The following is a 27,135-nucleotide window of genomic DNA, read 5'->3' as shown; positions in this document are numbered from 1 at the left end:
ACGCAGTGCTGACGTCAGGGTTTCCGTAGCGCCATGTTGGTTTAGTTACATCAGGGTGTAGTAGCCAGCTAGCTAAGCGGTTTGCGGTATAAATATCATGGAAGGGAGTCTCTGACGACGGCCAAACTTACATTTGGAGGTACGTGAACTTAAACGGTTCGTGTGTTGGACGGCGACTACAAAGTGCTGTGACGCTGGGAGGCGAATCGACCTGGCGACGGGCTGTGTCGGTTATTCCGGGTGTGACAGCTAATGTAGCTAATGCTAACCAGCGCTAACGGTGAATGTCAGCAAACAGCCACGAGCTACGAGCCTGACTTATTGTTTTTAAACGTGGATATTACCTGTCTTTATGGGTGCCGAAGGGGAACACCTGAACGAGTTGGCAAATTGTGATCTAAAAATGTGTCTGTCGCGGCGGTTAGCCAACAGGAAGAAGCTATGTTATGATGTTAGCCAAACATATCCGTGGGTTTTGGTTTGTCATTAAAATACCGCAGCTACAGCTTCTGCCAGCATCACCCGCCTCACACTCTTTCATATTAACTTGGTTGTATTTCGTCTCGTTGACTGGAAACGTTGAGATGAAGTTATTATATATGTCTGTCACACAGGTGAGGCTTTGACCTTCTGCATCCTGAGACCATGTTGGCACATCTGTTCAGGCTCCATGGCCTGCTGGTGGCCTCCCACCCATGGGAGGTAATAGTGGGCACCCTCGCTCTCACTGTCTGCCTCGTGTCCATGAACAGCCTGGCATCTAGCAGTCAGGTGTGCACCTGGAACGAGTGCCCCAAAGTCGAGGAGGTGAGTCTTGGTGTGGGTGTGGCAGCTCATCCCATTTAGAATCACGTCAAAAAAAAATATTGCACAAGCTGTGTCTGCAGGCTAACCAGAAAACCTGCCGGGGCCTGTTTTCTTGCAGAAAGTCCACAGCAGTGACATAATCATCCTGACGGTCACTCGCTGCATGGCCATCGTTTACATCTATTTCCAGTTCAAGAATCTCAGACAACTGGGATCCAAATATATACTGGGTCAGTATGATGTTGTAGAAGTTGCAGCATGTTTGTAGCATTGAGCTGTAATGGAACTGATTCGTGTCATTCAGCGTTGCTGTGAAAATACCACACTGAATGTTCTGTTTTTCTTCGTCATCTCACAGGTATTGCAGGATTATTTACCGTGTTTTCCAGCTTTGTTTTCAGTACAGTGGTCATCCACTTCTTTGGGAAAGAGCTGACAGGCCTTAAGTAAGTTTCATATGCTCTGACAAAGTCATATTTTACGAACAATAGCCACAGTTTCTGTTGGGGTGTTTATATTTGAGGGTACAAGTGACTAGTGCTTCTTAAAGGAAACATGAATCACTGTCTGTATTCTGACTGTTTGTAGTCTGACATAACAGGGCGTCAGAAGAATAACATACTGCCATTTTGTGATCATTTGACTGTTTTTCCTCCAGTGAAGCTCTGCCGTTCTTCCTCCTGCTCATCGACCTGTCCAAAGCCTGTGCACTGGCCAAATTTGCCCTCAGCTCGAACTCTCAGGTAATATTACACACCCTGTACTTACACATGTGGGGACTGTAACTGAATATCTGTTTATTTATGAGGTAAATGTCGATGGGGTGTCACTGACTACTTTTATGGCCCCGTGTCTTGAGTATAGGAGGAGGTGAGGGAGAATATTTCCCAGGGCATGGCCATCCTGGGCCCCACCTTCACCCTGGATGCTCTGGTTGAGTGTCTGGTCATTGGGATTGGCACTATGTCAGGTAAGGAAGACCAGTATTTCTTCACCTCCGTAACAGTGACAGGTATATTCTGTATATCTATCATCATCTATCATTCTGCAATCTGATTGTTGCATTGGTATCAGTTCATCTACAAAACCATCATCGGCTTTGCCGATGATGGTTTTGTCTTATCTTCAATCAGTAATCAACATCTCCAACAACACCCGCAACCTACGCTCGAGTAACTTCATCACCTTTATCACTCCAAAAGTCTGCACTTCCTTCGGTCGTTCCTCATTCCATTTTTCTGCCCCTAGTGACTGGAATGAGTTACAAAAAACATTTAAACTCTGTACCTTCATCCCGTTATCTACTTTCAATCACACTTTACCATCTATAATATCATACATAATATATAATAAGTATATAACACAGTCTGTGATGACTGTAAACTGGGTGGTAATGTAATTCTTTGCTGTTCTCTGTTGTTTTCCAGGTGTGCCTCAGTTAGAGATCATGTGCTGTTTTGGCTGTATGTCTGTCCTGGCCAATTATTTTGTCTTCATGACCTTCTTCCCTGCTTGTGTCTCCCTGGTCCTGGAGGTAAGAATGATTGGTGGCTTTTAGGAGAGTTAAAGTTGAGTGTGACAGGAATTTAAAGGAACTTAACCGACAGCTGATCTCTGTGCGTGCTTTTGTTTGTTTTTCGTGTACAGCTGTCCAGGGAAAGTCGCGAGGGTCGTCCAATCTGGCAGCTGAGCCACTTTGCCCGTGTGCTGGCTGAAGAAGAGGACAACAAGCCCAATCCTGTGACCCAGAGGGTTAAAATCATCATGGTGAGAAACCGGATCCATCCATGTTACCGCAGATATTATCAGCATGGCTCTAAGTTGATTAGTTCACTCTGTAGACTGATTTATGCATTTTGGCTTTTTTGAAATAAGACAAACAATCTAACGGGAGTATTTCATGATATCCTTCAGTCTCTGGGTCTAGCTTTGGTTCATGCCCATACCAGACTAGCAGCTGAGAATCCAGGTCATAATCGAACGGCGGAGGGGCCCATAGCTAAGAGACTGGAGTCTGGTGGTTCCATGTGGCCTCTGAAGCTCACCAGGTAAAACCATTAAAGGAAGAGGATTGTTCGTTCTCAAACTACATGTGACTTATTGGCTCCTGTGCTGTAATTCGCTGATGCACGACTTCTTCTCTCGTCACCTGCTGCCAGTATGGACATGGAACAGGTGATAACCCTCGGCCTTGCCCTGCTCCTGGCTGTGAAGTACGTCTTCTTTGAGCAAACAGAGACGGAGTCTTCTCTTTCCCTCATGAGTCCCATTATCAGCTCCCCTCCAACTCAGAAGCCCAGGGTGGCGGGGGACTGCTGCAGGAGGGACCTCCCATCCCAGAAACTCACGAATGGTATCCCGGCAACCAGCCCTACCTCCCTGGCTGTCTCAGAGGCTAAAGTCTCCCCTGAGGCTCACACAGCGATCAGAGAGCGGGGTGAGGCTTACACTTGACCCTGCTATCTTTAATAATGTCTGTCCTCTCTGATGTGAATGCTTTGTTGCTGAACATGAGCTGTGTGTCTGTCCTGATTCTCCTACAACAGAAGTGTCAGAGGCTCCAGCAGTCTCAGTGGAAAGCGGCCCCTGTGTTGGGGAATCTCCTGCTCCGACACCTTCTGTTCCTCTGAGCGGCTCGAATTCAGAGCCCCGTACGCTGGAGGAATGTATGGCCATCCTCTCAGACCCTCAGGTAAGCTGCCGGTGCAGATGGAAATCCTCTATTGGCACAAAGCACAGGACACCTGAGGTTCTGTATGTGTCTGAGGGTTTAATAAATCACTGGTCTGTCCTTGATGCCTTCCAGAGAGGTGCCCGGTTCCTCAGCGATGCAGAGGTGATGAACCTGGTAACCTCACGTCACATCCTGAACTACAAACTGGAATCGGCTCTTGAGACTCCAGAGAGGGGCGTGTCCATCAGGAGGGAGATGTTATCACCCAAACTGCCTGTTTCCTCTGCCTTGGCTTGTCTCCCTTACAAAGACTATGATTATTCTAAGGTATTGGCAACAGGATTATTAGTAAAATGCGAGCAGATTTATTTCCTCCAATGGTTTTGGACGAATAAAAGGTTTCTTTGTTCATGAGTTTTATTCAGCCGATATTTATGTCCCTGTTCCTTGTAGGTGATGGGTACTTGCTGTGAGAACGTCATCGGGTATATGCCGGTGCCAGTAGGAGTGGCGGGGCCTCTTCTGTTGGACGAGAAGCAGTTTTACGTTCCTCTGGCGACCACAGAGGGCTGTCTGGTCGCCAGCACTAACAGAGGATGCAGGGCGCTTTCTGTAAGTGAAGAAATTTTAGCTCGAGCTGTGGTTCCCTGTTTGTGTGTCTGCGGGTGGTTGTTGGGAGGGTGGGTGCTGTGCTGACTCTGTCGTCCTTCCTGTCCAGCTGAGCGGGGGCTGCCACAGCAGGATCCTAGCTGACAGCATGACCAGGGGCCCCGTGGTGAGACTGCCCTCGGCCTGCCGGGCTGCAGAGGTCAAAGTCTGGCTCGAGACCTCGGAGGGTTTCAGCCTGATCAAAGAGGCCTTCGACCAGACCAGCAGGTCAGAGGAAAGGCTGTGAGCAGCTGATTACAAAATCACACATATGTTCTGTTACTGTAGAACATACGGATCACACGGGAATATTTACTCTTGCTAGGTTTGCTCGTCTGGAGAAGCTGTTGGTCAGCGTCGCTGGGAGGAACCTGTACATTCGCTTCCAGTCTCAGACAGGAGACGCCATGGGCATGAACATGCTCTCCAAGGTATGAGTGAGTCTGTAGCACTCAGCTGTCAGTGCAGTGTCTGTCTCTCACACAGCGCTTTCTTGTATCTCCATTACTGCAAGTACTGAACTGTGTGTGTGTCTGTGTGTGTGTGCTGCGTTCTCCCAGGGGACTGAGCAGGCTCTGCACAGACTGCAGCAGCAGTATCCAGATGTGGAGGTGCTGTCGGTCAGTGGCAACTATTGCACCGACAAAAAGTCTGCCGCCATAAACTGGATCCTGGGCCGGGGCAAGTCTGCTGTGTGTGAGGCCACCGTCCCTGCTAAGGTGGTCAGAGAGGTAAACGCTCCCAAAACCGAACTCCTCACCGGCGGAAACCATGAAAAGTCTGATAGTTTGCTTCTGTCTTTTGCTTTTAAAATAACACACTTCTTTCTGACGAAGCATTTTAATGTGTGTGTAGGTGCTGAAGAGCAGTACAGCCGCTCTGGTGGAGCTGAACGTCAACAAGAACTTGGTGGGCTCAGCCATGGCCGGCAGCATAGGGGGCTTTAATGCTCACGCTGCCAACATCGTGGCAGCGATATACATCGCCTGCGGACAGGTAATCCGTCGCTCAGATCACTGGATTCTGAAACGACTGAATTTTAAACGCATCGCAGTCTCAACATACCAGACGTATATGACCTGACTTACTGAGCGACACGTCCGTGCTGTGCTTCCAGGATCCTGCTCAGACAGTGGAGAGCTCCAGCTGCATCACTCAGATGGAGCCTGCTGGTCCAGATGGAGAAGACCTGTACATCAGCTGCACCATGCCCTCCATAGAGCTGGGTACCGTGGGAGGAGGCACCAACCTGCCGCCACAGCAGGCCTGTCTGCAGGTGATCTCATCCATCCTTTTTTTTACATTTTGCTTTTCAAGTCTCCAAATTTTGGAGACTGTTTGTGTGTCCTCATTCGTCCTTCGCTTTGTCAATGAACCGAGGAGACATCAGAGGAATCCCGTTTATTTAATCAACATTTTTTTTTGTGTCACTGATTTGCAGCGAATAAAGAGCTAGAAGAGAGGGGAGGGGTTTCTCAGGCAGCTGATAAATAAGGAATTGATTGGATTTGAATAGAGTCTGATGGGATGTGCAGATCATGACACATCATTTCAGCAAACCCGTACAGACAGGAACACACGGGAGAAGTGTCCCTGGTTTTCCAGTGATTTTCTAATGTAAAACCTTCACAGTAAATAACTGCATCGGTTTCTGTCTGTCTTTAGATGCTTGGTGTCCAAGGTACGAGTCCGGACCGGCCTGGTGAGAACGCCCGTCAGCTGGCCCGTGTAGTCTGTGCCACCGTCCTGGCAGGAGAGCTCTCCCTGATGGCTGCTCTCGCTGCCGGACACCTCGTCAAGAGCCACATGACTCACAACCGGTAAGACATTTTACTCATGTTCTCTGTGGTCTGTAAACATCGTAGTTTTCCCCGCGGGCGCTGAGTTTGTTCTGTTTCTGATCTTTTAGATCTAAAACAAATTTGTCCAAAACGCCTGCGACAAAGTCAGAGGCAGCCGCGTGACATTAAACGTTGAAGGTCCATCTTCAGAGTCAGCCAGGGCGAACTAACCGGCACCAAACTTCGCTGTGAGGACTGAAGGGGTCTCCTAATGACGTGGTTCTGAAGGGAGAGCTGTTGTTGGGTTGTGGAATTCCAGATGTTAAAGACTAACAGGCTAATAGCCTGCACATGCTGAACAGCACAGCTGATGTGCGCTTGCTTTGTGTGTCGCCCGACTGATTGCAAAAAGACGCTCTGGGCTGAGTCGTTATGCTGCGGTTACTAATTTGTGCCATGTGTCTGCATCTTAACGTTGCAGTAGTGTTTGAAAAAGCCTTCGCTGCTGTCGGCGCTGAGCTGAACTGGGAATCATGATTGGACCGGATCCTCCGTGCTCGAACAGGTGTCCTGTGCCTCTTAAAAGCCAAGAGCTTTTTCCGTCGCACACGGAAAGACGCAGCTTCTGCATTAATTTCGGTGTAAAGTGCATGAGGTGAGATGTTCTGTTGCCGAAGAATTCATCTTCATGCTTGTGAAAAACTTGAGACGGCGCTGTCACTGCAACAAGTGCCATCCGCTGAAGCTTAAAACGCCAACTTCCTGCCTGAATGTATGTTGTAACTTTATCAGTGTTGTAGGAAATCACTTGCACAACCCTTCCTGAGCTGAGGTGCTGCTGTATACTGTGTATACTGTAGAAAGACTGTGGCTGTTGGACCTGAGGTTTGTGTCACAGCATGGTTTGTTCAGACCGTGATCGACCGCTCAGACAGCTCGCAGGTTACTTTCTGTGTTAAGGCCGACAGGAGAACCAAAGCCATATGAATTCATGTAATAAACTTTTATGGTACTCTTTTATGTGCGACACTCTTGATTGAATGGCATGGAGGAAGTGAAAGGATGGGTTTAAAGCGTCACTGACCACAGGTCCCGCAGGTTCTTGTATCGTCATTTTGGGACAACAGTGATGCTCAGAGGTGGCCTTACATACAGCTGAGCCTTAGCATGTTCTAGTTAGAATATTCAATTAAAAGCTATTCGTGTCAAAAAGATTGTATTATGTTTTATTTAAAAAAATAAATAACACTACGTTCCGTCATTCTCATGTGTCCTTCGTCTTTCTGTGACATGAATAAATGGCTCCAAACACGGAAAACCGGAGGATAAACTTATTTATTTCACTTTTAAAATGGCACAAGTGCCACGTTGTCACAGTACATTTGTAAGTTGATCCCACAACATTAGTATGAACAAATTTACAAAACTGTATTTCTAATTACATTCAGTTTTAACAACCTGCTAAAAACTAAACTTGTATTAGAAATGTCTGCTTTTAGGTGAAAGAGCTTCCGCCTGGCGTCTCCACTGAGCTGAAAGGCTGAGCATCATCCGGCTTCACTTTGCCTCTCACCCACATCTTTCAGCTACAAGCTCTAAAATCAAAAGGCTTAAAGGGCTAAGACTGATAACGCGGCTGCGCATCTATCGTCAACGGTATGACCACAGAGAGAAAATTTAGTGATGTCCACAAGCTGAAATAGTACTCAGGCAGAGGTACTGGTCATTCAGTTTGAAAAGTCTGGAAAATTATTAAGGTGATAAAAAGTTCAACTGAATTTTGTTTGATTCAAAAACTTAATCTTAAAAAAAAAAAAAGAAAAAAAAAGATCCAAAGTCCTAAAAATGTACTAATGTGAACTTACAAAAATAACCTGCTAGCCCTCAGTACATGTGTCGTGGGACAGGTTTGAAATCGACTCCGAATTGAAAAAAAAAAATAATAATAATAATATGGGGAAAATGGCCATGAGGCACTTCACTAGTGATTTTGTGGGTGCAGCACATGCACCTCTTCCTCAGCTGAAGCTACATCTTCCTGTGACACTAAGGCATCTGGGCTCGACTCAGTCACAAAGCTGCTCTGCAGACATTCAGTGAAAATGTTAGTGACACTATTTACAATTCGTTTAACGTTGAAAATACAGGCTGTGCTATGACATTACAACATATCAACAATGACACAAACATATAGCCAAGCAAATAATGTACATTAACTCTGTTTTGTACATTAAATACATGAAAAACTCCTCGACTTGTCCCTCCATCAGCACCAACACGAGGCGTTTTCATGAGAGAGACAAAGTCAAAAAGGTCAAGTCTTATTTCATAGGGGTCATGGTTGATGACGGCCCTCTGGACTTAATACAAATACGATGATCAGCTCAAATCAATCGATCTATCAATCAATCATGTTGTCTCACTTGCAAAAGTTAGCAGCTTAGAAAAAGAAAGCTGGGAAATGAATAACTAAATATTTCAGTCTATTAGCAGAGATCTTTGTTTGTTTTTACAAACTTCTTATGGAACATATGCACATTTAAATATTTATATATTTGTCAGAAAAGAAACACAACCTGACACAACAGCTACTCTTACAGGTCAGTCCTCTACAAGAGCATGAAAGATGGCGTCGTCTGTGTTATTTGGAGCTACTGCAAGAATTTCAGGGAGGGAAGGTAACAGGCCCACTGCCAGCTGCTTCATCAGGAGATGAATACTGTCCTGCTGAGTAACAGCAATTTACTGTTACAGCAATTCAAACACAACGAAGGGGAAAACAACAAGTAACGGATCTTGAAATGATTCTGTTTAATTATGATACCACTGCGAGGTCTGAACGCAGCCACCAGAGGGCGCCATTATTACCCTTCCTCCCCTGCAGGAACTAACTTTTATTCAAGAGCTGGGAAGAAAAAATCCGTGTGAGGAACTGGTCTGGTCACAGCAGCAGAGCAGCTGAAGACAGCGGGTCCTCAGAGCTTCACTGGGAGTACTGGAAAGAGGGAAAACCTTCTTATTGTCACGGAGGCTTGTGTACTGAATAAATACTCACAGGTGAGACATGAAAACATTACGTCAGATCAGTAAACTCCTGTCACGTGTTACCTGTGAGCTTTAGAATAAGATGGGGCTGCCAGCAGTTTTCTCCTGGACGTAGGCGGTGAAGCGCTTGAGGAACTTGGGGTACTCTCTCTTAGCCACGGCCCTGAGCACGGAGGCAGGAGCCCAGCCTCCCGGGTTTACTACACACACACACACACACACACACACACACACACACACACACAGGATACCGTTTTCACTGAGCTAATCTGCACTTTTGTTCAGGTCAGTGTCACAAATGATCAATTTACTGAGGGTAAAATATGCCCCCAGCTGTGGGCGGGGTGACGGCATAACATCCATTCCCGACACTCAGACTGGATGGTTAAAAATAAAAAGCCTGTGACAAATATGGGCTGGTACATGATATAAAAATACTCCTACGCGTTTCAGCACATTTGCTGTTCTCAGAACACAGAACAGGGTTTCCCCTGGGTTTACAGCCGGGGGGTAGGGGGGGGGGGTGGACCACCGACACAAATACTTAAAGGACACAGGGTGGTGTCCACACATTTTAATTATTATGGTTAAATCACAGCTCTTCAGTATTTCCCAGCTTTATAAAACAATAATTCCTGATTAAAAACCTGATTATTAAAAATGTTTTGGAAGAAACTAAATAAAGTGGTTTTAAGACAGTTGACCTGCTGACACACTGATCATATGATCCACACTCACCATTGGCCACGTAGGTGATTTTGCACAGGATGTTGTCTCTGCTGATCTCTTTATCTCCCTCTGGTGGACTGACCAGGGTCTGACAGATCATGGCGATGTTGATTTTGGCACGGACACACCTGTTGGTCGGCTGTGGAAGGTGACGGACACAGAATTAAGAGAAGCTTCAGTATCACAGGTAAAACACTGTGAAAGCTGCAGCCTTGATAACTTTCCTGCTTGGTGTCTGAAAACACCTGAAAATGGATCTGACTGGACCTGATGGCTCACCTGTGCATCGTCGTGGTCCACAGAGAAATTGCAGACCAGCCAGGTGTCTGGGTCATTCTCGTTGTTAGCTAAGATCTTTCTCATGGCGGACAGGTACAGCACGTCCCTCTGAGATGCAGGCCACACCCGCTGGAACAGATTATTTCATTTCAGATTCAACAGATCATTTACAAAAGCTGATTATAACAAGCTGACCGAGCTCTGGGATGTTGTCCGTGATGCTGAAGCTCTTACCTTGTGTGTTTGATAGACAATTGCAGCGTTTTCTGACAATGTCTCCACAACATTAAAGCTTTCAATGGTGGCTAAAGGAAGCAGAGCACAAAGATTTTTTTAAAAATGGAATCTTAACAGTTAAAACTGTCTCTGAACTGGCACTGCTTTAGTGTTTAAAGACCTACTCTCCCAGTCGTTGCGATAGGCAGTGTCCCAAAAGTAATGGCAGACCTCGTGACCGGTCACCCCCTTTACTGAATGAGTGGCCTTCAGTGGGTCCAAAACAATCCCGTTTTCTTCCACCTCTCTCCTGTACACCTGCACACACAAGTCAAAATGAAGAAAAACAATTTACCAAAACATTTTCTATAAGACTTTTTATTAAAGTAATGTCAGAATTTACCGCACAAATCAGGGAAAGTGTTAAAAATTTACCATTCTGAATATCCTAATCATACCTTCATTTCTCCCTCCTCTACAACCAGCTGCCAGTTGGCATCTCCACCAACGTCCTGTAGGGAGTAGGTCATGTGATTCTGCACCATCTCCTCCACCTAAAACACAAGGCCAGGGACACAAAGAGGAGGTGTTATCGATTATATAAGACAGCTTGGAAAGGTCCTCAGACAGCAGCATGGCAGAATGTGCACAGAGAACCAGAGACAGACAGCAAAGGACACGGCGCCTGATAAGCTGCACAGTTTGAACTATGTTTCTGAATTAAAAATATCCTCCATCACCCAAAGACATCTCTGACAAGCTGCTTGACCTGTAGCACTAACAGGAAAGTCCTTTATTCAGTAGTGTCATGTCTCTGTGAGTAATATACGCTGACATTTCTGATTCAGAAAGACTAAAATGTGACTTTTACACAAAGCCTTGATTCAACAAACACTACCTACAACAGGCCGGTTAACGCATTGTCCATAAACATGAATAAACGTTAGCACAGATATAATAGAGCTCATGCTTCACGCTGTACACAGTGAGTTAGACGGTGTTTTTGCTGTCTTTAAAGGTTAAGAATACATTTTATATTTTTTTTCACAAGTTAAAAGTGTTTTAAAAAAGTATAAAAATGTAAAATATGTATTTTTCTTTAGTTCATTGAAATTGTATCCGAGTGAATGTTCTGTACTTTTCTTGGTTTTTTGAAACGGCGACAGAGTGAGCGCTCTTTCCGTGAATATCCTAACTCGCATCATGGCCGCTGCGCTCTTCTCTGCTACGTTAGCAGTTAAGTTACTTCAGTAACGTAGAAACGTGCTCACAAAGTTGGTTCATGTGTTCGCACGCGCTTCAGCCTGGGAACACAACAGTCTGTAAGTATTGTGTGTGTGTTAGTAGCTTTCTAAGTGGTTTATGTTTATTGTGTTGTGTTGTTAGCATTCTGTGTTAGCTGCTACCATACGAACGAGCTAACGCGTGTTATTTAGGCGTTTGTTTGCTAGCCCCATTATATTTTGCGTAGCGTACTGTTCAGGTTATTGTGTAGATGCTGATTTGTGTCGTTTTTTCTGTTGTATTTTAGTTTTTTTGTGAATGAGGGTGTGTGTTTGCGACTTAAGGAAAAGCAAGAAAAGTAAAAAGACGTTATCTGGCTGTCAAGCCTCGTAAATGTACGCGCGGTGAGGGCGGTGCAGTCTTGAATGAGCTCTCAGTTACTGGAGGTTCATGCAGACACGGTGTTTAGTCTACAGGTGAAACACAGAGGAAGCGTGACTGGCTGAGCCTCGGCACTGAGTTACCTCTGCGCTGAATCTGTGGATGTCATGAGGAGGGGCTCTGACAATCAGAGCGGGGGAGGACTGACTACGAGGCTGCAGGGGTGATGGACAAAGCAAAATGAAGGAGAGGAACAGAGAGAGTTACACAGAAGTGATGTGAAAAGCTGAAACGAGTGAAATAAGAAGCATGAGAAATAGGAGGAAATGTAGGTGAAGCAGGTGGAATGGTGAAAGCAGCTGGTGTGGTTTTAGGGAGTGAAGGATCGAACAACCTTGTCTGAGAATCTATGAGAGCCGGTGCTGGAATAGACGTCTACGAGGGGAACGGGGCTGGATCTCTGTATCCTCGTCTTCTCGGTCTGAGACTGGAAACAAACAAAGACAGGTCGTTTTATCGCACCGGACACCAAAAATCATTTTATGTCACAATGCGTTTCACCCTTTAACCTCACCTCAGCAGTTCACAGTCTGTCAGTAAATGCTATGTGATCTTATGCTCACCTGCTCCTCGATTTTGTCTTGTCTGTCAAGAGCAGCTTCAACTGCATCGAAAAACTCATCCTCATTAATGAGGCTGTTTGGACCCTCCTGAAAATAAAGTGCAAGGGAATCTTACTTCATGGGTTCTTACGCAACCCAAAATCCACACTGTGTTGTTGTGTGGAAGAATTTTAAAATGACTCCACCTCATAATCTGGACCTCCAAAGTGAGACTTCTTCTTCAGTTCGTTCAGGGCTGACTTGTAGCTCTCCTCTATTCTTCGCCTCTTCTCCATCTCCTACACACACACACACACACAGACACACACACACAAATCCAAAATCAATTTACAGCCACATCTGTGGAAAGGAGGTTGGAACAATAGAGTAAACTGCATTTTCAGTTTCTGTTCCACTGTAGACAAAATGTTACACAATCCTACTCATCTTTTTAAAGCAATCAATGTATAGAATACAAGTCTCTCATTACAGATAACTGTTCAAATAACAGATGAAACCTGGCCATCTGGACACTGCAGCGATTCTAATGTTACACACCTTATCCAGTCTCTTTTGCCAGCTGTCTTCTCTCTTCACCATGAGGTCGATACAGTGGGACAGAGTGGCGAGGATCCCAGCTGTGGTGGCCTTGAATGTGATGGCTTCACCCTTAAAGTCTATGCCATTGATTCCCTTGGGACTCAAGGACTGGAACACTGCACAAAGGGTTAGGTACGTCAGATGCTACTTGTTTTAACAAGGATCACATCTCCAGCTTTGATTGAAATACTTAAGACATGAAACAAGGCTTTAACTCACACTTTTCTTTGCTGCCATTGTTGTTGTGCAGAAACTCTCCGTCAGTCCGGGTGTTGGGGAAGTCATCTTCATCGTCCTCCACAACTGAAAAAGGAAAAAAGTAAAGATTCAGAGGAAGAAGAAACACGGAAACACCAAACAGGTAGCCGCTGCACACACGCCTTTTCTCGAGGGACTCTGAAAGTCATCCAGGGTTCCAGGACAGGGTAGAGCCTTGTGGCCCATTCACAACTCAAGCCACACCATACAGTGCACACAGTACACCATCAGACTGGCAGAACTGCGCTGTGCTGGACAACATGACAATGGTCTGGTTTCATCTCCAGAACAGAGAGAGGGTGAGAGAGGAAGACAGAGGGTGAGGAGCGGAGAGAGGGAGGTGAGGAGAACAAAAGCAGGGCTTCATTCACTGTGGTCATCCACAGACGCCCAGTTCAGGCCGCCATGAGCGAATGTTCAGCCGGCCAAGACGGGCTGAGAGTGAGGGGGCTTGTAGAATAACTGCTCTCTGAGTCACAACGCACACACTAACACATTCCTTACAACATTCAGTACATGTTTCTTATAAACTACAAATATTTTCACAGTCTTTGTATGAAACACACAAACTAAAGATTCTCTCACAAGAGACAAGTTATGCATATTTTTATAATCAGTTCTCATTTCTGAATAGGTAAGGTAAATAGGCTTCAACCAACAGTTATTTTTATTATAGACTAAATTCCACAAAGTAGTGAAAAATGCTCATAATCATTTCTCAAACTGTTTCACAAGATAAAAAGTTATTCAGTTTACTACGACACATGGCAACGCATCAGATGCTAACATCTGAGAAACAGGAACCAGTGAATGTTCAACTAATGGATTAATTAACTAACAGTTTCAGATTTACTATAAACTTAGATGCTACTGGAAAGTTCTATTTTTATGATCAAATAATCTTCAGTTCTCCAAAATTCACCACTAAAAACACCAAACTGAGTAACAGAGTAACTGGTTAATAGGAGTGCAGGTGTCTGTGGTTCTTACTTTTGTCTCTCTGCAGCTCATCCTTGGACACGGCATCTGAACAGCTGTCAAAGTATTTCTGAAGCGTGTCCACCTGCCTGCACAAAATGTCTCTGAAGGTCTCCATCTCCGCCAGCTTCTCTCGCAGGCTGTGGCCCTTCTGAAGAAACAATAAGGCAACAGAGAGGTTAGGCTTGTGTTTATATTTCCATTGGTCCGCTGCCTTTTCAGTGCGCACATGCTGACAAAATTCACCACGTGTGTGTGTGTGTTTGTGTGTCTGCAAATATCCAAACACCCCTCATGTGTGCAAATACAAAACTGAAACCCGCGACTTCTCCAGGCAGAGTAAACATTAACCAGAAAACTCACCTTGAAGGAGGATGTGGAGGTGGCAGAGTAGCCGCTGGTGGCTGATGTGAGAGACAGCATGGAGCCATGTCTCCGCAGACTGGACTCTGAGCCATATCCAGAATCAGCCTGCAGAAAAAAAACAAGTGAGCCATGTTGTCACAAAGCAGTCGTAATTACTTAAGAACATTATTATTATTATTCACTTTAGACAAAGATTTAATCAAAACAAAAGACTGTATGTGAGAAAAAGAGACTGTGATTCAAAAAAACAGCCACAATTCAACAGTGACTTATTAAGCAAACCCAGTGACACAAAAAAAAAAAAAAAAACAGCTTTCAAGAAAGCCTTCATAATAATAATCATAATAATGTTGTAATGCAGCACAACATGACACAGATTAAAGTGACCATGGCAACTGAAACATCAGCTGACTTCCTGTAAAGCTGACTGGTTCCCCTTTCCTCTTACTTAACAGCTTGGACCTCAGAATAGATGGTCGGTGACAGCAGAGGCGGAAGGTTGGCGGCTACTGGCAGAGAAGAGAAACAAGAGGTATGTGTCCCTTTAAGATACACTTCCAGTTTCAGCCACAAGAGGGCATGGCAGGTAAACACACGTGACTGGCATTTGTAAGAGCTCGGGGTAACTGTCGGTCAACGACCAGAAGTAACACTGCCTGTGTTCACATGGATTTCAGTCACTGGTGTTTGCCTTTTAGCCAACATGCTGCTACCCCACTGACTTAATCGGCACAGATAGTGCTATCAAACTGGGTCGCTTAATCTGTTTGATGACAGGAAAAAAACAACAACATCCAAGCAGGCAGACATTTTGTCACAGGAATAGTATTTGATAAAAAAAAAAATCAGAAAATACAAAATAAAACAACAGTAAAAGTAACATTTATCAGCTGCTGTGTCTCCTGTCAACAGTCTCGGCTCTTGAGTATAATACCCGCACGCATGCTCTTAAGCTGCATGCAGCAGAGCAAGACTGTGCAACTGTGCAAGCATGTGTGCTGATTAAAGCCTCACTGCACACACACTACTGACTTTTAACAATGGAGGACATTAAGCCTGATAAAAAGCTGCCCTGAGCGGAAACAGATTTCTACAAGTTGTTTTTTTTAGTGATAAAAGAAAAAAAAAAACATGATCAGTTTGCAATAAACGGTGACCGCAAATCACCAGAATAAATGTCATATGGCTGTGACTGCATACGTAACGTTTTCAACAACAAGCACTATTTATTGAAACCGTATCCAAGAAACAAGAGTTGTTTTAGATGTTTCACTTTTCTCTAACTATAAGACCAGAGTGTTAGCTGTTGTGTGTTGTGTTTCCTCGGAGACGCTGAGCTGCGGAGTGCTGTGAGTAATGTGGGTTAGAAAAGGAAGCAGGACCTTCTAGGAAGAAGAGTTTTCAGTGGTGACTCATTGTGGGTGGGATGATGGCTGAGTGTGATTGTATGTGCACGAGGCTGAGTCCACTCCGGCTCTGTGAGTCATGGAGGCTCCCTGGTGCTGGCATGAGTGAGCGAGCAGGGGGGAGGATGGGGTGGGGATTTCCCGACTAAGGACCACGAGCAAGCAGCTTGTGTTTTGGTGGACAGAATGAAGGTGTGGCTGCTTTCTCCTCATCTGTATCAGACAAACGTGCAACTCCACATGGGATTACGCCAGCCTTAGACTACGGCTTTCAAACATACAAGTCAGTATATAAAACATTTTCTTGATATTATGCACCTGGAAATCCGTTTTATCTTTCATCTCTGGCTAGGATGGCTAATAAACTCAAGGTTACACAGGACTGTTTCAGTGATGATGCAGAACATCTGCTGACTCTCCTTCAGGACAGGTTAGCCTCAACTTTTCAGGGTTGTTCCCAGAAAAATAATTTAAACAGGGTTGTCTTTTGGCTGTGCTTTTTCAGGAAGTCGTGTGACCCTTTTCAGGGTTAGCAAAGCAAAGCTTGGCCCCGTGTTAAAAGCCTTTCCAAGACTCATGCACCAGTAGTGAACCATCTAAGATTAAGCTGTCCATATAGCATACATGCTAACATAAACACACACACAGTTGCCACTACAGTGCGCTATGCTAAAGGCAGCTGAAGTACTCAGTAAGTCCTAAAATCCTACAGACTTGCCAACAAACGCACCAGTGGTGGAGGGATGATTATTGTTCCCTGGACTCCTCCCCTCTCTCTCCTCCCCTCTCTGATACTCTAATAGAAACACACACACACACACATGCATATAATGATGATACTTATTTGCTGCAAATGTGACAAGGATTTGTTTTCTTTTGATGCCAGCAGTTCGGTGTCTGCTGTGGTAATAGCGTGCATGACTTACCCTGTGCAGCTCGATGGAGTCGATCCACTGGTGTCTGTGCTCTGGGTGTTGTGCCCTCAGGTACCACACACTGTCGTTTACACTTATGTCCAGCCGACACTCGTCAAACTCATGAGGCTAAAAACACACACGGAGACATACACACAGGAAGAGGATATAGAATGAAAGGTTAGGTTGATCAGGGCGCAGTAAGAATGTACTGTTGGTCCTTTCAGTATCAGTCATTATTATCAAATCCTCTCGACTTCTGACAGAAGCCAAGCGAGGATCAGATGTTGCAGGATTCTGTGAAATGAGCCTTGTTATGGAAACCCCGCTGGTTTGATAACTATGGTAACGCTGTCATACATTTCTCACTTTGCTGTCATGTTCTTTTTTGAGCAAGAGGAAAAGCCCATCTCTTTCCTGCTCAGGAAGTGCAGGGAGGGACATGTGTGAGAGGTGGCCATGCATGTAAATAGCTGTTAAAATGAGAGTGAAAAAGCAAACTGCTAATCCAGCTCCTGTGCGTTTCATGGTGGGCGGCAGTCTGTTCTTGCTTTGGCTTTAACAACTGGAAACATGGCAATCCACCGCAGTCACAGTGATGTGAATAAAATGTCTTCATTGTAGGTCTGTCTCAAAGGGATAGAAGACAAAGACGAGTACCAGAGGCACAGCAACCTCCATTTTCAGACACTGTCCCATAGGAGGAGAAGTGGCAGATAACTGGCCTTTTAAGGCAACTTGCAGGATAGAGCATAGTCCTAATAGCCCTCCAGTGTACTGTCAGTGCTGTAAAACTGCTGTGCCTGCATGGCCAGAAACCAAGGACTGTGTGTGTGTGTGTGTGTGTGTGTGAGCCTGTGTGAGCCTGTGTGCTGGAAGGGGGCTGAGGTAAAGGGAGTGGAAGTGAGCAATGGCATCTACCTGTGTAGAATTTACCAAATGCAAAAGGTCTTCTGGAAGGACACCTCTACAGTGAGTCCAAAAGCTAAATCACACTCAAAGTCAGTGAAAGAACAGGATGGTATATTATGAGACAGGGTCTGGGTGCAGTCGAGGACACGGGTTGAGAGGAACCTAGAACTGGAACTGTCTGAATGAGCAGAGACTGTAGTCAAACTGAAAACAAACAAAAAAAAATTCACATTTTATATTCCAGTACTGGTCACAATACAGTAAACACATCTGGGATGTCAGTGTATCTGTAATGCACAGTAAGTGCAATCATTTACCATGAAGGGCCAAGAATCTGCAATGTTGCAAGAACCACCACAGCCACTCGATTCACTGAGGAAGAATTTGTGATTGAGGTAAACAACTGTAGTCTTTGTTTAATTAAGCCACGTATCGATTATCTGGGCTGGTTAATCAATGATGTTTTATGAGTTTAAGTATTATAATTATTCTTTATTGATTAATCCTTCCTACCAATTCAGTTCAGTCTATACAAGATTAACACTAATTAAAATATTATATTCACTGTGACAAGCTATAATAAAGCGGGCACATATGATCGTTAACAATTGCAAGCTTGCAATCTAATATCAGCCAGTGAATGTGTGTGCCCAGAGACAGTCCGAGCCCAAACCATTACTGAACACATTATTACTTTGGTGAGTTGGCAGAGTAATGAATGGCCCTCTATGGTGTCTTTAAAGAGGTTTCATAGCAGGACGTTGTCTGACACCTGGACGGTGCTGAGGCCAAGGCCAGATGCTCAGTGTCAGTAATGCACAACATGAGTGTGACTGAGAGAGACAGAAAGAAGAAGCACGAGCAAGGAAGGGAACAAGTGTGATGCAAATACCATCAGTTATGAGAAAGAAAAAAGAGCAATGGATTAACTTCAGCAGCAAGTCTGCAGCAATCCATGTGAAATTATATATAGATAGCTGGGATGTTGTTGTTGTACCATTTGGTTGCTGGGAAAGTCAGAAAATGAGTTGCTCTTGATCACCCCTGGACTTTGGGGTCATGGGTATACTGAGGAATGAAAGCCTGAAGTTTACAGGGATCCAAGGCTACAGTAAACAATAATCTATCAAGGGAAGGTCATCTTAGCAGCCTCACTCTTTACAAGACAACATGACGGGCTGAAAATTATCTCGGCCTGGGTCCTATGTGACAGGCAAGCAGACAAAAAAAGCTGTATGGAGTATTTAGTTTGTCTGTCTGCTTTAATACCTTTCAGCTTCCTGTGACCATGCACAGGACAAGCAGGTACAAAGAGATGGATGGATATTTTAGATCTAACTGTAGAAAAGCACCTTTAATATCCCACAACAAATAAAGATTTAGATTATCTCAGTGGGTTAAAAGGACAAAATCTAATGAAGAAAAAAAAATCAAAGTTATTTTCATGCACTGAGAGCTGTTTCCCACACTGCTGCTACACAATAAATTCATAAAAATATCTGCGGTAAAGCGTACACGCTGACCACAGGAACCAGTAGGGATGACACAAATTATATGTAGGACACGAGTATCAGAGCAGACAGAAAACACAGCAGTTTTTGTTAATTCAGGTGATTGTATTGTCATCCTTGCCTATTTTTGCCGTCGTGGAGCCTCTGCCAGCAACTATTTCTGATGTCTGTCAAATGGCCTCCATTCTAGTGGGGCCCAGCAGCAGCTCAACCCTAATTATATCCCACACCCACGTCATCAGTGCCAGTCTTTTATTCTAGGGACTGATATTTGTGTGTCTTGCTTGTTTCAGACAGTTTTCAACTGTAAGGAGCGTGTTAGGGAGGAGAACTGGACAGGAAGGGGAAAAACAATATTCTATGAAATCATGTACCACTGAAAATATTAACGATGAATGCCAAAATCAAAATGATGAGACTAAACAGCTTCACTCTGTCTCTATTCACTCCAAACATAAACTTCCTACTCAGCTTCAAAAAGACTCCCGCTCTGTCCTCTCCCTTCCAGTCCCTTTAGAGCTGGTGTACGTGTCTGCAGTCACAATCTCCAGACGTGAATGGATGGGAGCTCCCTTTAAAAAAGCTTGAGATTTTCAGTAGCTAAAAAAAAAACCAAAAAAACAAAAAACAACAGAGGGACTGAAACCAACGCAAACACTGAGAAACCTTACAAAGCTGCACCAAAACCTAAATGAAATTCATTACTCATTTGTGCAAATTTAAACATCATAATTCTACTCTCTGGAGAGGAGATTCAGTCAAATACAACGTCCTATTCTTGCAACATTACTGCTATGGCGTGATGCCAGGAACATCTTTCTGCAGACACTAAAACAGGATCCCCGTTGCACTAGTGGAGGAAACACTGACTCACAAAGTGGTCAGAGTGAAAGACAGGGAAAGGGAAGGATAAATCAGCGAGGGTGACAGTAAGAAAAACATTCTGTCACTGAAACACACACACGTATCTACAGACTGGGGAGTGTGTTTCTTGACCCTCCACGTGACCTCCAGTGCAGAGGAAGTCCCATTCTACGAGGAAAAGTCTCATTTCCTGGCTGAAGACACTTTACAATATCCACAAAGCCTGACATCACTCCCAGCAGTCTGTTTGACCTTTGTGTGACCCTTTCTCGTCACATCACAGAAAACCTCAAGTGTGATACGATGAGGAAGAAGCCACATCGTCACATTCAGCGCCTTCAGACCTGAGAATAATCCAGCCCCAAACTGCTACAGATCCAGACCAATTCCAGTGAGAGAAGGAACTACAAGTAGGCCAGTGTGCTCTTATTAACTGACCATGGATCTATAAATGGCAGTGGTGGTTAGCACCACTTAACAGTTGCAAACCCACATTTGCACCAACAGACAGACTTACAATCACATGCAACCATATCTCAGAGTATCATGGCAAACATAGTCCGTGCCATGCTGCTTTAGAAGTGGCACACATTTTGATGGTTGTCCCTGTTTGCTTCCACTAATGTGTCTACGAAATTGTTACTGATACTTAAGCGGCCATTTGACTAAGGTGACAACAGTAACAAAGACTTTACACCATTTTGACCTTATCAGGTGTGAAACGGGAACAAGATGCATATCAGTGTTACGCGGGCAACTAGCAGGCCTCGAGAGAACATAGTGAAATAAATGGCTAACATTAGCTGATGCTACAACTGTATTTTAAACTGAGCTGGTTAAAGTTTCTGCTTAATTCCCATCGATGACAGTACTGACTTGCTGGATAACTTGTGTTTACTTAATTGGTAATCTACTGTACAAATCTGCCTGGTACTAATGCTAATGTTATTTATCTGTGACATTAATTCTCTGTGTACATTTTAACTCACAGATATGCAACATCCAATCCAGTAAAGTGTCATCAAGTTTCTTCGTAATGAAGGTGGCTGTGAGCACATAAAAAGGTACGTATGATCTACCTATACTACTCTACAGACAGGTCGTGGACACAATGAGATGAGCAGTGAATAATGTCATTTAATCCAGCAGCTCTGCATGAATACTGCCTTTGCAAAGCCCACATTGCCCAGTTTTATTTGAGACTGTGTCAAATAAATGCTGTTTCTGATCTGCTGAAGTTTCAGGGCACAAGACCAAATGCAAGAAACATAACAAAGGAGAGAAGAGTGGGCCACCAGCACTGAGCTGTGTGTATGATATACAGCTACATTTCATTTCTGAGAAATCGTTCTGAGCACATGCTCTTCTATAATGAAGAAATCAAACGTTGTCTTACAGGTCCACACAAGTCTCTCAACTCCAGTGTCCAAACTGAAATCTATGAATGACTCATAGTGAAACTTAGACAACAGGCAACCCTCTGAACTACATATATACTGTTTATCCATGCATGTGTATGCATATAGTGTGATGAGGTTGGTCTTAGAAATCTAATCCCATCTAGTTAATGTCAGAGCTTTGAGGGGAAACAACCACATGGAGAAATCAAAGAGAGAAATACTGGTGAAGAGAAAATATTTCTGAAAAAAGGCAATAACTGTCAGCTGATGACGATCACCAGCCATAACCCTTCATCATTTACACCCTCTGAGGCGTGTTTCCATTGGAATGAGAAATGACTACAGTAGAGCACCACACGGAGGTTAATATTTACATAGGCTGGGAATGGATGAAGCTGAACAAATACAGCTAATAGCAAAGCCTGCCTCATGCTGACTGGGAACACTAACTTATTCATTTCCCTTGTTACTGTTTGGAGAGAGACACAGACTGAGCCTCGGTGAATGACTGACCTGGGTCCCCATTGAAACGTGATGAAAGGTGAAACAGTGTGAACATCCAGCATTAAACACTGTTGACACATTTGGATTTATTTTATCTGTGCTTAGCAAAGTGTGACAGCTCTCTTGACTCTTTGAGACAGGATATTATTAAAGGTTCGGTAAACATGGGAACATCTACTTCACTGTAATGCATGCTACTGCTGCCACCATTTCTCGGTTTGTCCTATACAGTGATACAGAATCACTAGTCACATGATGAGGTTTCCAGTCGAGTGTTACCACATGGCATGCTGTTTTGGAACTAGAACAGTCACTTGACAGGCCAGTTACCCTCAAGCGCAACTTGGGACATAATCAGGAGTTCTTTGTAAAAATAGGTCATCACCTGCAGTTAAAGATTGAGAGATTCCAGGGTGTGTCAAGCCTGAGGCCTACACATGGATTCAGGAAAGAGCTGAGTCTTTCCTTCATGAATTTAAGAGAAACATATGGTGGATGCCCAACATCTGTATCACATCTTATATATGACATGCCAAAATTCTCAAAACTATGTGAGGGCCTAATGGAGAAGGAGAGGGGGTGGATAGAATGTCTGTGGAAGCAGAAACAGAAAAGACTTATGTTGCTCTTTAGATTTCTCTTCATGGGCTCCTCAGGTGGTGAACCTGATCTACTCATGTTGATTTTAACATTATATTACATGGTTAGAAAACCATGGCTTTGTGTCAATAAAATGTAAACTACAGAAAAAAAACCATGCATCAGTTTTGTTCCCTGCTTAAAATTCTTCTAAGTTTTTTATTTGTGGAACAGTTTGACGAAATGCCAGTCGCACACGTGGAACTGTTTCCACACGCAAGCAAAACCAAATGCATTATGAATTCATTTTCTATAAAGGAGCAAATTATTTTGTCATTGCTTGCGACTTGTGCAAAACATGCAATGTGGGGAAAAAACTGTTGCCAAAGGTGAAATTCTGTGAATCTTAAACAGTGGTGTAATCGCCATGCAAGAAACAACCTTTCTGGCCAGAACACACAGAGATGACGAACAGTTCTTCTACCAGCCTTCTTCTCCTTTCTGATCACTGTTACAGGCCATGTACTTGTGGCTGGTGTGTCTTTTTTTTTTTTTTTTCAGGTAGACTCCCAGGATGCACCTGTGATTATCTGCAGGTGTGGGCGGCCTATAAAAACCTGCCACACCTCTCCACTCTCTCCCACACTTCCTGCTGCAGATGACCTGGCAGCAGGGCTGCTGCTCACTCCACATTTTTCTTTTTTCTTTCTATCTTTGATTTAATAAATGTAGTAAATTCTCTGCACCTTTGTGTACTCGTTGTGTTGCTTCCCTTTGAGCCAGTTTTTGCAACATAATGGCTCGTCCAATTTTCCTGATTTTTCTTGGTTCATGCGTGTTTGTTTTGTTACTTGGTGGAGTGTTACAGCTTTGTGGGTCCCTCCTTGTTTTTGGATTTCCCTTTGTTTGGTGAGTATGATTGTTTGACATGCTATATTTTGATAAATTCAAGTATTACTTTGGGCATAAATTTCTGAGCTCCCTGGTTAGAGAGGGTGAGTGTCCCAGCTGGACATTAGTCCTTCCAACGCTTCACTATTTTGTTATTTTTCCTTTTTTGTTTTCGAGGCTATCCTGTCTTTTGGGTGTGGCTTTAATAGCCTGCTGGGTAATAGCTTGCCTTTGGACCCAGTGTGTTGTGTGTTTAGTTAATTGAGCAGCAGCGGTTGTTTTGTGCCCTGTTTATTAGTTTTGCTCATTCACTTTTTTTTTTTTTTTTTTTTTGTATCGCAGTTGTTAAGCAAGCTTTGTTGGGAACAATGGCATTTGGCATGCGTAATGTACCTGCAACTTTCCAGCGGTTAGTTAACCGGGTCCTGGAGATGGACATGAAGTGCCAAGATCATTTTAAAAATCTCAAAGCACTTTTGACCAATGCACCTGTTCTCTCAGCTCCAGATTTTAACAAGCCCTTCAGGTTAGCTATGGATGCTAGTGATGTGAGAGCAGAAGCTGTTCTGTTGCAGGATGGTGCTGATGGGGTGGAACATCCTTTGTGTTACTTCTTCAAGAAGTTTGATGTCCACCAAAGGTGTTATTCCACGATTGAGAAGGAAGCCTTAGCACTCATTCTGGCCTTGAAGCATTTTGATGTTTGTGTTTCAGGTGCCTCACTGTTGGTTTACACTGACCTTAACCCACTGGTGTTCATCAGCAGCATGCGCAGCAACATTTTTCTTTTGTTAACCCCCATCTTTGATTTGATAAATGTAGTAAATTCTCTACTTTTGTGTACTCGTTGTGTTGCTTCCCTTTTAGCCAGGGTTTTCTGAATGGAAGGTCAAACTAGAACAACACTCAGAGAATCAGCTGAAGCTGCAGGTGAGGTGACACACAAAAGTAATTTGTGGCTACACTTTACAGAGTGTACACTTGGGTCTTGAACAGCAGTGGATGTGTGCCACAATATGTTGTACTGTCTTGGTGTCTTGAACAGCAAGAGTGTTGTTTCCCCTCTCTCTTAGCAAATGTAGAACTCTTACACAAACAACGATGTTCATTCTTGTGAGACATTTTGAAAAGACCCATATTGCACAAATGTCATTCGAAGAAAAGAGTGCCACTTCTAGGAAAGAACCTCAGTGTTACTTACGGTAATAACGGCTTTACTGAGGCAGAGGGAACCTCGACAGCCATACTCGGTCTCATCCTGAGACTTGTAGTAGCTCAGTGTGTTGTTTTTCAGCACCACCCAACGGTCCTGCCAGCCATGGATATAGTTTGTCCACTGAAAAATAAATGTTTTTTTTAAATATCTATGTACTAAAGGACAATAAAAATACAAACACCTCCACAATGTAATGGAACAGGATATCTTTGAGATAAATACCATCTTACTTAACATGTTCAGCTGTCACTGAGACTACTACTTTAGTTCTGTGTATGTTGTTCAAATTGTATGTTTAGAGACTGCACTTTGTGGTGGTGTTATTTTGAAGGGTGCACACCTCATATTCTTCACTTAATTTACAAATAGAAAGAATATTTAACATCTTAGAATATAATTTAGTATAGTACAACAAAACCACCAACTACAGACTCAAAAAAAAACAAAACAGCTGAATCGACAACAACAAAGTAAGTCAAAGTATGTCTTTATTAAAAAGGACTGTTAAATAGGAGAGTGGTCTCCATTTCTCTGGGAAAACCTGAGAGGACACATGTGGGACTTTATGTAAGGTGAGGGTTCATTAATCCTCACAAGACATATGACGTATAAAGGTCTTAATCAGTTTGAACAGGTGAGCTTTTCTGGATGCTGATCTGCTTAATCTCACAATATGCTTGGTTAGCAGGTCAGCATGCAATCTGTTTAGAAACAACCACAGTACAGTGAGATTAATACCACATTGGCTTGCCAGCTGCTTAAGTAATTAAAACTGGGGTCAGTTTGACCAAAACAAAGTCTTGCACAAGTGAGCAGAAGCATATGGCAAAACAGGTTACCAGGACTTTGTCTAGCAGTAGACTTAACTATGTTTACCAAAGAAAAACAGAACAGATCAGCAGCTTGTAGAGTTGTTATTTACACAGTGCACTCGAATAACAAGCATTTTTTACTTATTCTAGAACCCCAACAAATGTTTTCCTGCACCTTGCATGATGTTAAATGAATTTATACAGAATCAGTGGACACTGGCCCATAACACTAACAGTACCATCTGCTGTATCCACACTCTTATCGTGGTAGACGCGACACAGGAATGTGCAGCTAGCCTGATTTAACCCTTGAAATTAGCTCATCTGTAGTCAAACACAAAATCAGCACAAAGACCTTTAATCCTTTTTGACAGCTAAACGCCGATATCTGCAGAATGTGCCCCAAGTAAAACTAACACCTGACCCAATTATTCGTATTAGTAACAGAATTGTGGAACCAACTGAGATCAGCAGACACTTGCACAGTACTAGTATTAAATTAACAAACCCGGAATTAACTATTAAGTCCAACCCATACCACGGTAAACGAATCAAAAACAAATTTTGATGGATCTGTGAGCTAATGTAGCTAGCTGTGCATTATATACCAGGCTATTCAATTTCAATAGGGGCTTTCCTTTCGCTTCACTGTGGATTACCGATCTAATATTGCTGGTGAGCAATGCTGGCGGACGGTAAAGGATCCCGGGTCGCCCTTCCCTCAAACAGACATGCCATGATTTGTCATAACCTTTCCAGACTGCTGTGTAGAAAGGCACCTCCCTGACAGTTATGCCTTTAGCTCTCGGCACTGACATTGACCGTGCACGGTAAACTTAGAGGAAATCCAGTTCGGTCTAAACGTGACTTACCTTGCTGAGGACTCCGCTGAACTCGCCGATACCAACGGGATGTCCACTCTCCTCTCTTGGTTCTAAATCTTCCTCGGAACCGGAGGAGTTCCAGCTCTGGTTGTCTGACATTTCTTTAGCGCTGTTTGGCTAACGCTTTACAAGCCGAGTGCAAAAAAACAATATGAACTTGGTATATGACGCTAAGGTGGTCAGGTTTAAACGGACAGCTCTGTGTGTGTGTGTGTTTAACAAGCAAATAGAGAGCAACAGTTCACGGAATCATGTTGTGTTGTTATCGACTGGCTAATAGCTCTAAGTGCAAGAGGAGTTCAACACAAATAGCCGAGGCTTGGCAGGATCGTTAGCCAGCTCCCACCGTGTAAATTAACGTTAGTTAGCTAAAACGGTTGGCACACATTTTGTGGTCCAATAATCCAGGTAAACGTCTGCTGTCAACTCCGCTCTACCGCTGCTTTTTCGACCGGCGTACGAGTCCCAAAAGTGGCGGAAGAGGCTGAAATGTGCTCAGGCAGGCTTCAGCAATCCCAGGTAATCCGCCGCTGTGCTTCCAGAGAAACGCGGTGAGGCCGTGGCAGCCGTTGTTTACCTCTGTGGACTGGTGACAGCTCTCCGGCTCAACGCCATGTTCAACTGACGTCTGGGGGGCTTCTTGTCGCGGGGTGC

At 44.0% G+C, this 27,135-nt stretch overlaps 2 protein-coding genes and 1 long non-coding RNA gene across 5 annotated transcripts; 2 read left to right on the top strand and 1 right to left on the bottom strand.

Annotated features, from left to right (window-relative positions):
* Positions 1-7,692, top strand: LOC121195867 (3-hydroxy-3-methylglutaryl-coenzyme A reductase-like). 2 transcript variants are annotated; one of them, XM_041059563.1, is made up of 20 exons: positions 1-139; positions 615-807; positions 926-1,037; positions 1,166-1,253; positions 1,466-1,550; positions 1,672-1,777; positions 2,235-2,341; positions 2,455-2,574; positions 2,722-2,855; positions 2,967-3,244; positions 3,372-3,499; positions 3,614-3,808; positions 3,935-4,093; positions 4,200-4,357; positions 4,455-4,560; positions 4,690-4,860; positions 4,985-5,125; positions 5,247-5,405; positions 5,795-5,949; positions 6,039-7,692. In XM_041059563.1, exons 2-20 carry the CDS (start codon positions 646-648, stop codon positions 6,091-6,093), a joined length of 2,619 nt encoding a protein of 872 aa, XP_040915497.1. In that variant the 5' UTR covers positions 1-139; positions 615-645; the 3' UTR covers positions 6,094-7,692. The 2 variants fall into 2 exon arrangements, with proteins under 2 accessions (XP_040915497.1, XP_040915496.1); XM_041059562.1 differs by having other exon boundaries at positions 2-139; positions 3,354-3,499.
* LOC121195869 (ceramide transfer protein) lies at positions 7,228-27,135 on the bottom strand. 2 transcript variants are annotated; one of them, XM_041059564.1, is made up of 18 exons: positions 26,470-27,135; positions 24,771-24,905; positions 16,921-17,037; positions 16,725-16,790; positions 14,586-14,693; positions 14,235-14,373; positions 13,206-13,289; positions 12,945-13,102; positions 12,593-12,685; positions 12,408-12,494; positions 12,179-12,271; positions 10,638-10,733; positions 10,365-10,497; positions 10,198-10,268; positions 9,964-10,092; positions 9,694-9,823; positions 9,019-9,155; positions 7,228-8,905 (listed from the first exon to the last, which is right to left on the bottom strand). In XM_041059564.1, the coding sequence occupies exons 1-17, from the start codon at positions 26,578-26,580 to the stop codon at positions 9,028-9,030; spliced, it is 1,878 nt and encodes a 625-aa protein (XP_040915498.1). In that variant the 5' UTR covers positions 26,581-27,135; the 3' UTR covers positions 7,228-8,905; positions 9,019-9,027. The 2 variants fall into 2 exon arrangements, with proteins under 2 accessions (XP_040915498.1, XP_040915499.1); XM_041059565.1 differs by lacking the exon at positions 16,725-16,790.
* On the top strand, positions 12,989-21,248 carry LOC121195870. Its single transcript, XR_005895517.1, has 5 exons — positions 12,989-13,118; positions 13,237-13,347; positions 14,251-14,400; positions 15,044-15,120; positions 21,187-21,248. It is a non-coding gene; the product is annotated as an uncharacterized LOC121195870 (long non-coding RNA).

The sequence above is a fragment of the Toxotes jaculatrix genome, chromosome 16, assembly GCF_017976425.1.
Source record: "Toxotes jaculatrix isolate fToxJac2 chromosome 16, fToxJac2.pri, whole genome shotgun sequence".
In the NCBI taxonomy this organism is placed as follows: Eukaryota; Metazoa; Chordata; class Actinopteri; family Toxotidae; genus Toxotes; species Toxotes jaculatrix.
This window is presented reverse-complemented; position numbering and strand designations above follow the sequence as displayed.

Excerpts from the sequence above, each read along its gene's own strand:
- LOC121195869 (XM_041059564.1), bottom strand. The coding sequence starts at position 26,580 with ATGTCAGACAACCAGAGCTGGAACTCCTCCGGTTCCGAGGAAGATTTA. Across the intron at positions 16,791-16,920 it reads ACTCCATCGAGCTGCACAGG|AGTATCAGAGAGGGGAGGAG; the intron begins GTAAGTCATGCA and ends TGTTTCTATTAG. Across the intron at positions 9,824-9,963 it reads TGGACCACGACGATGCACAG|CCGACCAACAGGTGTGTCCG; the intron begins GTGAGCCATCAG and ends CACCTTCCACAG.
- LOC121195867 (XM_041059562.1), top strand. The coding sequence starts at position 646 with ATGTTGGCACATCTGTTCAGGCTCCATGGCCTGCTGGTGGCCTCCCAC. Across the intron at positions 1,254-1,465 it reads AAAGAGCTGACAGGCCTTAA|TGAAGCTCTGCCGTTCTTCC; the intron begins GTAAGTTTCATA and ends TTTTTCCTCCAG. Across the intron at positions 4,358-4,454 it reads GCCTTCGACCAGACCAGCAG|GTTTGCTCGTCTGGAGAAGC; the intron begins GTCAGAGGAAAG and ends TACTCTTGCTAG.